Here is a 12,559-nt window from a genome sequence, read left to right as displayed (position 1 = left end):
TACAAGTATAGTTATGCAAACAAAACGGGTTATCAGTTTTTTTAAGTTCGCTTCGAAACTTTAAGTAGATCATATATAATTTCTAAGAAAATATTGAGTGTACAGGTTTTTCTACTTTAAATTTTATGTATATAAAATAATTATATTGTTTCTGCATGAACGTTTCAAAAACGTTTTATATGCATTTAATGTGAGAGATACATTTCACACTTATCTTTGCAAATATTAACCTGGGGCATTTTTGCCATTTCTGTACTCGGCGTATTGTACTTGTACGTGTAGGTAATTTGATGGGCTGCAAGAAAAAATAGACCACTTAAATCGGCCCCAAAACCGTATAAAAATCTATAATCAATTTAGTATCGGATACATTTACATATTATCTTGCATAGTTTTCTGTGTCAAGAGCACCGGTTGATTTATAAAAATAAAATCAATTTTCATATTTTCAGGGCTCAACCCATTGAAGAAAGGTTCTTTTTTATAAAGTATTTTTCTTCAGCAATTCATTGCTGTTGTTGCAGGGAAATTCCGGACAATGTCCTGGAAATTAATTGTCAAAAGGGAACAAAAAAGCTGAGAGAATATTTAACAACAATCTATTTGTAATGAACACTTCTATAAGTAATTCTACAACTGAGAAATTTGACCATAACATTTGAACAATAAATGATGCAACACAAAATATAAAACGAAATCCTAATGAAAAAAGACACTATTATATGTGCAGACTTTGATTTAAACTAAAGTACCAACTTAGATTTAGTTTTGAATGAAAAATTATTTATCTAATGTTTAATAACAATTTAACAAACATGTTTACCTTTTAAAGGGAAACAACCCTTTTTAAACAGTATTACATAATTACTACAGAGTTATATCCTTTATTACGTAATTATATAGTCAATTAAAAAAGTTGTATTGTAACTATGGAAGTACATGTAACTGTAAGAAGATAAAAATAAATATTGTATTTTTTTAACTTTATATTGAACAACAAAACATAGTTAAAAAGGAAGCAATTGGTATACATCATTACAGCATCTTACCAAGTTTTTATTCAGTTATGTCTAAAGTTTTAGTTTGTATTTTCAAATAAATTTGCTCAGACAAGTTCGTTAGTGAATTTGCGATGTTAATTAACTAGAGACTGATAAGAAAAGCTGAAACTGCTTAATGTATGTTCGTGACAAAACCTTGGTTTTACATATATATATATACAGTAGAATCCCTACTAAAGACCACCTCGGATTTAAGACCACCCCACTTTTAAGACCAGTTTTAAAAAGAACGGAATTTTCTGTTCTTTATGTCAATGGTTACATGATCCAGAATTAAGACCACCTCACTTATCCACATTTAAGACCACCAAATTCAGTCCCAATTCCTTATTTTGTTCTTTATTTGACCTCACTATTGAGACCACTGATATTAAAATCAACACCTTCCTAGATCTTAAATGTGTTGTTATGTTGTTATTATCTGCTTGATTGCTCTTAGGCATGACACTTGATTACACAAGGTGTCAAAAGCTGTTATTTATGGGATATTTAATGAAAAAAAGGTGAGAATGTTAATTTCATAGTGGTTTAATGTTGCTTTATGCACATTTGTTTTGTGAAGAAATAAAGTCTGATATGATATGTGAATTATGTACCTCATACAATAATTATTATTGAAATCAGAACAAAGAAAATTTGATATTAAATTTCTTCAGAAATATGTTTTCTTCCCATCAGATGTAACATTATAAAATATATACTTTTATATTGTATTTGCAGGTTAAGATACATATTGTTTGTTCATACAAAATGACTAAAATAGGCCCTGGTCATATCGTGTGTAAGCAATGATAAGAATATCCACAATTAAGACCACCCCGCAATTAAGACCACTTTGGTCTAGTCCCGATGGTGGTCTTAATTGAGGGTTTTTACTGTATATTTATGAATATTTTCTTCATTAGTATTATTGTGTCTCATGTATGACATGCGATGAAAATGAATCATTGAATGAATGATTTGCGCTAAATTATTATTACTCTATGATGCTATAAATTCAAATAAACATTATTTACATATTCAATAACACAACGAATAAGTCATAATGTGTACTTCTAATTCATCTGTTACTATGTAAAAGTAAAGCTGGAAGGTTGTATATTCTATTCAAACATTCCAAATGCCAAAACTTTTAATAAGCAATATTAGATTAAAGTTAATTATGTCACATATGTAATAATTTTTCCATTTCTCCTTTAAAATGATCACTCAGTTCCCGAAGAACTCCAGGATCTTTCCCACGGAGAATGTTTTCAGAATTACTGAAGTAATTTGGAAGTTTTCCTCGATCAAGGGCTGATGTCATATCCCCAATGGTATCAATCAGGCAGTTATAAATGTTGCCATGTTGCCAGTAATTTTGATCTGGACGTTTTTCCGCAGACCAAAGAATTTGATGCTAAAAAGAAAATATCAAAAACAAATGATATTTGAAGTTTCAGAAATATATATTATAGCATTCGATATGTTGCAAACACAAAAAAAACGTACTTCACTGTTACTTTTGCAAAAGGAGTTGATGGATTACTTTGGTATTGCTAATTTATCATACTACTGTTTACCGCAGCAATCATAGGAAATTTAGCAGTTGATAACGAAAAAGATAAAACACTTTCTTACCTGCATTATGAGATACAAATGTATCCTACATTTATATGGAACTTATGACAGTGAAATTAATTTTAAGTACATTTTAAACGATCATTGACCATATCTATTTACTCAATATTTTTTTTGGAAAGCAATCACAAAAAGATTAAACTTAGCCAAAACGAACTTTATTTTTTCTTAAAAAAATGCTTGGACTGTGTTTAGGTCGATCAATGTGTAAGATTTATGAAATGGTAATTGAAACTACATTACTATCGTTAACTGAATAAAATACAAAACAAACAAACTCAAATTAGCTTTACTTTTATCAAATGTGATGAAACTCCCGGAAGACCATCTTTCGATCGGGATGTGCAATCCTGGACGTACTTCTTCATTATTCTATTGACCTCTCTTCGACAGCCATTTCCCTCATCAATCTTTAAAAGAGCAGCTTTTTCTGCTTTTGAATATGAAACTGCCCATACGTTATCGCCTTTTGGAACTAAGTGTGTCCCGGTGGTTTTAATGCCATCAAGTACTCGGCTATCGAAAGCTTTACGTGTATTCGGACGAGGCCAACCGTTATCTGTCACAGGTACCTTGCACGGAATTGATGGTGTTATATCGACACTTATGTCATGAAGACCTTGACCTTGATGTATGTTCAACGTCAAGGCAGGTCCGTGGGCGTTACGACTCACATCAACATCTGCAAAAATCATTTTCATCTGTTCTTTCGATTGTTAATATTACTTGAAAATAACATAAATTTGAATTTTGCTTCATTTACATATGCTACAAGTGTTATACCTATTTAGATGCAGAAAAAATTGTTTTCAATACTCCAAATTAATGGTTATCTGAAGCAGGTTATACTGTACATGAAACAAAGTAGAGATATATTTATGCAGAATTTAAAAGGTAATAACAGCTGCATCTTAAGCTGCATGCACCGAATCTGTTTGTCTCCTTCCTTTATGCTAGAGGTAAATTTACTAGTAATTTGTAATGTTTCCCTATCTCCAGGCAAAGTACAACGTTTATGGGAGAAAAGTTGTTAAATTCATTTCGGAAATTTTCTAGAAAAAGTCCTGCTTACTTTAATCACTTACTTTTCATTCCTAGTTCTTTTACAGCAGATTTAATTTTACCATAAAGGTCTTGTTTTACTTCTCTTGGAACTAATTGTCCTTTGTACGTAAGTTTTGCAGGGACGGTGCCGTCTTTAACTGTTACCACTGCGTATCCCATCGGTATTTCTTTGCCACCTGGAATGTCTTTCAGGCTCATCTTTATATTCATATTATTCGATTTCCCCATCTGTGAAAAGAAATTGCATCAGCTCAAAATAGATGGGCATGATGACAGCACAGACAAATATCATGATTCAATATCTGTATATAAATAAAGTTCAATAAGATAATCCATTTTTGCTTAAGTAGAGCATTTAGAAGATCTGTTAAAAATAAAAAAAAAAACAATGATAACCCTGAATCGCTTAACTGACATACATTGCTAGAAAAGTCACAATTCTTCATTGAAAAAGTCAGTAGTTTCACAACATTCTTTATCTTTATCACAGCTGCATATATTTTTGTACATGTCCACTTGGAAATGCTACATGCCAAATATCTTATTTATGCGAAATGTAATTCCACACAAGAAGGCTTAAATGTGTGGTGTTTATTTTAAAGCAAGGGAAATGATTTCTGTACGTTTAGAAGAGGATCACACTTTGATTCTACATTCCCTTTTATATCTCAGGTCTGAGCAGTAGTAATTTATTCGAAATGATATTGAAGTCACGTGTACTATTTTTACTATTTAAGTCTAAACAAACTATATGACCACACGGGCATGAAAAGGACATGACCTATATAACTGTTGCAAAGTTCATCAAGGCAATGCTATAGGCCTAAGACAAAATCTAAGCTCTGGGCATTGTAGTTTCAGAGAACAAAAATTCAATGTCAAATACAAGGTGATATGACCAATTTTGACCACAGGGACACGATTTATAAAACTTTTGTAGAGGACCACTAGGTGATGCAACATGCCACATATTTAAGCTCCGTGTATTAAAGTTCCCGAGAAGAAGTTTGTTTTTTAAGACATCTTTACTAAACATATATTAATCTATGAAAACTTTGTGACCTTAAGGGAGAGGCCATGATATATACATGTATAACCTTTGAAGTCGCCTACTAGGCAAATGTTTATGACAAATATCTGAGACATGGGCTTGGCATTGCAACCCCGTGTCCGAGTCGATTTGCGTAGGGAAATAGAAGAGACGGTTGCCCTGTAGTTATATATAAGAAGTAAGATACTGTCTCCAGCGTTATTTTTCTTTCACGTTGACATTACGTCCTGATCACTTGTGTACAAGTCTATGTTAATTTAGTGACCCCTGTTGCGGGACAAATTTGGATCCCGCCCCAGAGGCATGATTTATGTAACAATCGTAGAGGACTACAATTGATGTTTCATGTCAAGTATCGAAGCTCTGAACATTGTGGTTTCTAAGAAAATCTTTTATAGATTTCATTTTCAATTTTCTATTAACCACAGGCACGAATATCGGACCTACGACCCCATTGATAGCAAAACCTCTGTATTTAAATGTGTCAGACCCCCCCCCCCCCACCAAAAGAAAAAGGTGAAATATGAGCCCCTTTAGAATATACTATAAGTTAAGAGAAGGCCGGAAACTCCAGATTCGAGTCTAAGAGCAAGGGGTTCATTTCCTGGGACGTTGGGAATACAATTGTCCAGATAATTTAAAGAAACTTTTATCACTATTTCACGATTTCCAAATGAGACCGACCCCAAGTCTCTAGCCCTTCCTGTTCATGAAATATCTATCAGCAAACAAGCGCATTCGTGCTAAAACTCCAAGGTAGACAAAAAAGTGGCACAACGATTCGGTACGTAAACATAGACTAATACATGTTTTCAGCCGAGTACTGGTCAAAATCACTTGAATTTACTAAATAATATTACTAAATACATTGAATGGGACCATTCACAACCGTCAGAAGCATCTGAAATTCGAGTTTCAAACCTCTACACGGTCTTTCGATTCTTCCTTCCAAATATTAAATAATCTGTCAATAAATAAAGGCTGTATGGGTAAAAGTGTAAAAAAAATATTTTTAGCACTAGTGACCTTGATCTAACTCACCCCTATCTCAATCCATAAGGATTAATCCATGCAAGTTATCATCCTATAAAACATGCAAATTATTACGCAAAAAATAAAGGCTGTATAAGCAAATGTGTTGAAATATATTATTAGCACCCTCAACATTGACCCACTGACCCCTAACTCAATCAAAAGGAACATTTCTATGTAAGTTATCTTCCTGTCAAATACGAAAGACATCTGTCAATAAATAAAGGCTGCATAGGCAAAAGTGTAAAAATCAGTTTTTAGCACTGGGGACCTTTACCCAACTGACCATTTGCTCCATTCAAAAAAAATTCTCAATTTTATGTTCCTGCCAAATATAAAAGACATCAGTCAATAGCATAAAATTACACCTGTAAAAGTGTAAAAATTGTGTCATTGGTGACCTCCCTAGGCATGTCTGTCTTAAACACGAAATACATTATTTAAATCAAAGGCTGTATGAGCAAATTGTTTATTTTTTATATCAATAACTTTGAACCCAATGACCCTTTTTTCCACAAAATATTAGAGGACAATTTAATGTATCCACCTACTAAATATGAAAGTTATCATTAAATAAATCAAGTAATTAGAAGAAATTTAAGATAAATCCAACTTGCTGGAATAGGTTTACCATAAAAGACCCTATTTTCAAAGTGATAAAAAGAAAATAACTGGGGAAAATGGATGTGACAGTAATATTACTTGGCAATATCATGTACTTTGTATTGATTTAAGTTAGTGTGGAAATAATGATGGCATTAGAATAGATAGAACTTATGACCTATCCAACTTCCCGGATAAGGTTAACCATATCCATTTTATCCATTGTGTTGAAAAAGGCAATAACTTGAAAAAAATGGAAGTCAAAGTTATGTAACCTGCCCATTTCAGGTTCTTTGTATTGATTAGTAAGTGTGTAAATTATAAAGCCATTTGTACAGGTAGAACGTAAGAAAAATCTAACTTACCCTTTTAAGTTCAACTTGTGCGGACGGTCGGACAGACGAACAGACGGATCAATAATTATATGCACGTGGGCATAAATTATAATAATAACAATAATAATAATAATAATAAGAAGAAGAAGAATAAAAAGAATTACCCTATCGTCCAATTTCTGGTAATCAAAATCAACATTTCCGCGGGTTCTTGTATTATCGGGGACAATGTTACAAACAATGTTTGTATCAAATTCATCAGGTTTTCCAATCTTAGTTTTCACAGGAAAACTGCCAGCTCTTACCACATTTGGGCAATAAATTTCACCTCCCTCTGCTTTCTTCACATGATTCATAATTGGCCGAAGTATTCCGTCAACACGTGTAACAGATGATTTCTTATCCGCCTTACTGATAGCAACTTTACTCTTATGAAAATTGTCAAGATATTCCTTCGCTCGGGAGTTAGGTTTTGAGCTGTGGCCAGTATCTTTTTTGTGCTGGTCAAGCCTGCTTTTGTCGAGAAACGTCTTGTCGCACCCACGGCATGTTTTGTCCGAAATTCCAAATTTTGCAGCTATATCTCTCTTGTGATCTGCATATGCACTTGCTGATTTAAAGCTTTTACCACATCGATCGTCACAGAATACACGATTAGTTTCTTTTTGAGCATTTTCCCTTTCATCATTCATCCAGTGATTTGTGCTTCTTTTGTGTTGGTACAGGTCATCTTTGTTTACAAACGATCGGCAACATCCTGAACATTGTTCTTGTTTTGCATTTTCCTGCATCTGCTTTTTATGATTACCCAAACTTTCCTCACTCATGAACTTTTTGTTGCAGGAACAAGAAAATAATGCGTGATTTGTAATGCCATGACAATTTAGTTGTGCACTATTTCCAAACCGACTTTCTCCACAAATATTACAAGACATTTTAAACCTCACTTTCAGATTTCTTTTCCTGATCAGAAATGCAATACCGATTTTGATTTGGTTAAAGCCACGTATAAGTTTCTAAATTTAGATATGACTTTATGTAATTTCCGTTATCAGCATAATATATATGCATGTAAACATTCAAACCGAAAATAACCAAGTATTGAATATTTATGTATGTGCTAGACACAATTAGTTTTCTGAAAACGCTACTAACACAAAATATCTGTGTATAGAGATAAATCGAAAGTAAATTGATTTAAATCGAAAGTAAAGATTTTTATTGGATGCATATCACATGCATTTTGTCGCTTAGGATGAAATTATCATTTAATAATTTCCATTTGATCATCATGAACACATTTACTATCCAGCATCCGTTTACTAGATGAGTGATATTTCATACTGTACGTAAAAGCTAGTCCATAACAATGTTTCATCATTTAAAAAGATACGGTTATTAAAGTCGAAATGAAGTCAAAATAAAAATCGGTATGCATGAATTTTTTTATCAGATTATGAATATCTCATTTATTTATTTATTTATTTTCATAATTACTTTTAGATCACACGGACTTCTTATTGGGTAAACTTAAATGTTTGTATTTAATAGTAAATACAAAACATCAATGAATGAGGAAATTCATATACAAATACGTGCTACCTTTGCTGAAAGACCAGTATATCGACTTCATCATACATGCATAACTTGAATGTTATATGAATTGATGTTTTTTTTTTGTTAAGAAGTAAATATGTCAATTTCTTCAGTTACGTAAATAGAAGGAAAAACCCATATCTTAAATTTTAAACTTTTAGTCTTTCATTGAATAATTTAGCTGAGATCACACATTATGTACACCCTCAAAATATATACGGTGAAAGTATTACCTTAAGCACACATGTAGTATATAGTATATACTAATTATGATCAAGAAGTTAGCTAAAATAGCACATTTTGTATACAAATGGTTTTGTATCAATTTTCAATCATTTACAATAACAGTCATTTTGTTTAATTTACAACAAATATGCAAATTTTAATGAAACATACCTCGTCTTTTATGTAATACTGTTAACAATCAGATAAGCCTATCTTTACTCGGGTGTTAATAATGATCAAAACGGTTTAATATATTTATTATGTATGCATGTGTATAAGGATTTATTAAACAAAATTAATGCTGAAATACATTTAGATATTATATAAAAGTCCATATAAAACACCTGACATCATATTTCAATGAATGAGCTACCTTCTATCGTTACAGTGTTATACTGGACACATTAAACTCATAAACATGTTCATTTCAAAATGCGTTTAAAATATATATACAAGTATATAAAAACAATGTATGCAACTCCAATAAATATTATTCAATTACACGAAGCGGCAATTTATGTCATTTGATAAATTCAAAAATGTTTGATTTTCTGCAAAAAAACAAAACGTCCATATACTTGTTTACACATACCAAAAACATCGTTTTTTCTGAAAATATAGGTTTACCTTTACCTTAACGTAGCTGTTATTTGTTAGATTATCAGAATCTTAATAGTGATTCTATAGAATTAATGAATTATGAAAAGAAAAATGAAAATTTACAAAATTCCCAAGTAATGAAAAAAATTTAAAATCCTGGGTGAAATTGTATTTTGAAAAGAATAATGTGCATGCTATCTTATAATAAAAATTTTTAGTTATACTTTTGATAAGTGACAAAAGAATAATTTTTAATGTATTTATTAATTTATTTAAAAGGATGTTTTAAAAGAAATTTTAGCTTAGCAAAATTTGCAAATTGTAGTTTGTCATCAAATTAATTTAATTTTTTTGTACCCCGATTAAAAAAAGGAAACATCAAGTGATTTGTATTTAGGAGGGGTATCCTTATTCAGCATAAAAATTTCTTTTTTAAAAAAGTTTCATATTTTGGATTTTTAATTGGAGTCCCAAACTAAATTTACATTGTACGTAGGCCTTTTGTATTTATGTCAACATTGTAGGGTGATACTTGAATGAAAGCAAGCAAACATTATTCCACATCTCAAAAAAATGTACAAATCGTATCATTTAACTAATTATTAATTACATTGTAATTTGTACACACTGATGTTTTTTTCTTTGCTGAAATATTACAGCTTTCATCATATTTGTATTTATAAATCGTCCTATACTGTTCTCTAATTTTACCAAAATTCGCTTCTAAACTTCTAACATGTTTTAAAAGTTCTATTTGTCTTCTCCTCATAAAAAGACGATAGGGTCGAGTACAACTGACATCTTTGTCTGCAGTATATTATACCCGAGTTGAAATATTCTGGCAGCCATTTGAAATTCAGGTCATTGATGAACTACATCTAGCGTGTTAATCAAACAATACATCTATATATTATCAGAGCGCCAGTCAATGAACACGTCGCTGTGTTTCTTCACAAGACCAGAGGATTCGCGTCTGAAAAATAATAAAATAATCAAAGCACTGAATGTACTGATGGGGAGGCTATGACAAGAATGTTTCAAGACTTCTAGTTTCTTTTATTTTGCTTAAATGTGCTTTATTTCAATTATTACCAAAAAATAAGAAATATGCACATTGCGCTATTTATCCTTACTGTTGTGTTCAACCATTCATATTCATTTTGTATATGGGTTAATATGTTGCTAATATTCAGAGATTCAATTCATTGAGGTCTACATTCGGGACTGTTTATCATGAAAATTTTGAGAAAACCTAAAACTGTCAAATAATAAATGACATACCAGCAAGTATGACGGACTGTTCATTATAAGATAACAATATACATTTTACAACTGAAAGGTTCCTTATCAAAATTTTTCTAGGGACTGTTCATCACAAAAACTTTATGTCATTTTAAATATTATTGAATGATAATAACAACTGCAAGTTTTATGCAAAATTTTTATTGGACATAAAAATTATACACATTTAACATGTACCATAATTGAGATCAATAAGATACTGTTCTTGTGATGAGTATTATATTCATGCTCTACGGACAGAAAGTTGTCTTCTCCAGAAGCAAATCTTCGAATGAAATCACGTTTCAGAAAAATTATTCCCATTTCATTACTGGACAGCGTCGGATAATATGAAAGGTAAATATTACTTGAAAAATCCATATCTGCAAAGCATTTTATCCCACCGGTCTCAAATATCAGCTAAGACCGGTGTACACAATGATCTGCAAAGCTTATCAACCTAAGTGAAAAATTGATCAGGAAGTTATATCTTTTTTTTTACCCGCCAAAACCACTCAAACCAACTTATGGTAAGTAAATCGAATAGATTCTACATGTATTTTTAAACCTCATTAGCTTGAAATATATACTGCCGGAAAATTCTGTTTTTTACAGGGTTTGCGGTTATTACGTAGGGTTTTCCCTTTTGTCGACCATTTCCCGCAAATAGATGAGAACATCGAAGCGTCAGTGCTATGAATGGTGTTATAAATATGGGCGTGTTTTTGAAAAGTTTTTGTTGAAAACTTCTCCAAAAATCCCCTCCAGAGGCGGTGCACGGTTTGCTGGTCGCGGATAAGGCACACTGAAGGTCATGGTTCAAGTCAATCATAAAGTACCAGAGGTGATTGGTTTGATTTGTTGTGACTTACTCTGGAGGTTTTGCGCTAATAAATGCCGTTTTTGTTGTCGTCAGTCAGAGAGTTGATGCCTTGAACAGTATTGTCGTCTCCTTTACACCTACGAACGAAGAAATGGGCTACCAGGAAGATTCTGCTTGAAAAAAGACGTCCCCCCGATGCTATCAGTCTCGGACATATATAATGGTTATTCCGGCGGCCGAGTATAATAAATTAAAAACACACACACTTTTTGTTGAAAAAAAAACAAAAAAAAAAAAAAACAAAACAACACATTTTTTTCTGTAGTAATTTTCAAGTGTTGATAAATGAATACGAAATTCCTCTTATGAAACCGGCCGTTCTTTAATTTTTGATTTTTTCAAATAAACATTAGTCACTTCAGCGCGCGCAAATATCGTTTTCAAATTAAAAGTTTTCTAAGATATGTTAATGACTTTCCCGATGCTCGACTGTAAGTAATTCGTATATAAATGCGTTTTTTTTTTTCTTTTTTTTTTCTTTTTAAAGCTTCTTATTCTTTAATATTTTTTATGTATCTCATAATCTTGTATTGAAAATTTGAATTTTATTACACATGGACTATCAAAAATTATGATGCGTTGCCCTAGAATTTTAATAAGCTTTCTAATTACACAATACGGGGTCATTCCATTTGATTGAAGACTGATCTTTGCGTCTTTCTCTGAAATAATTATTTCCTTGTTAAAACATATTTGACCACATATTTCTGTCATTTAACTGTTCACTTTACTTCCGATTTTTGTTGTACGGAAACACCATGTTTCTTTTTTTGTGTTTTTCTAATCAATTCGAATCTATAATCAGTTTAATGGGATCACCACCGGTACTACACTAGGTACCTTGGTAATGTTTTTTTACCCCAAATATATGAATGTTTCTATTGGGGGATTTAAATGAGCGTAGGTAACTAAACAACTGGTTGTTAAAATCCCGACCTGTCTAATTCTAATTATGAGATTAGTGGGTATATTAAGACTTTCACTACAAAATATTCCTAAACAAAAGAGCACATGTTTAAAATCTATTCCCTATACAAATAAAAGCATCAGAGTAGGGATCTGTCAATTGCCAGACATATTTTTAAAAAGATATTTTTTGTTAAAAAGTTTGATTTACTTGAATAATGTAAGATGAAAATATAAGTATTTGCTTTTTTTTATTTTGCTAATGTAAAATGTAATTTTGTGGCTGAAATTTTGTCGGGGG

General features: G+C 31.7%; 1 protein-coding gene across 1 annotated transcript; it reads right to left on the bottom strand.

The window, feature by feature from the left end:
* Nucleotides 1-506: 506 nt before the first annotated feature.
* On the bottom strand, nucleotides 507-7,917 carry LOC132759216 (uncharacterized). Its single transcript, XM_060750947.1, has 4 exons — nucleotides 6,932-7,917; nucleotides 3,767-3,974; nucleotides 2,975-3,363; nucleotides 507-2,460 (listed from the first exon to the last, which is right to left on the bottom strand). The coding sequence occupies exons 1-4, from the start codon at nucleotides 7,700-7,702 to the stop codon at nucleotides 2,227-2,229; spliced, it is 1,602 nt and encodes a 533-aa protein (XP_060606930.1). The 5' UTR covers nucleotides 7,703-7,917; the 3' UTR covers nucleotides 507-2,226.
* Between the last annotated feature and the right edge of the window lie 4,642 nt (nucleotides 7,918-12,559).

The sequence above is a fragment of the Ruditapes philippinarum genome, unplaced genomic scaffold, assembly GCF_026571515.1.
Source record: "Ruditapes philippinarum isolate M1 unplaced genomic scaffold, ASM2657151v2 ctg5408_1_1_1_1, whole genome shotgun sequence".
Classification (NCBI taxonomy): Eukaryota; Metazoa; Mollusca; class Bivalvia; order Venerida; family Veneridae; genus Ruditapes; species Ruditapes philippinarum.
Note: the sequence above shows the minus strand (reverse complement) of the source record. Positions and strands in the feature narration are given on the sequence as shown.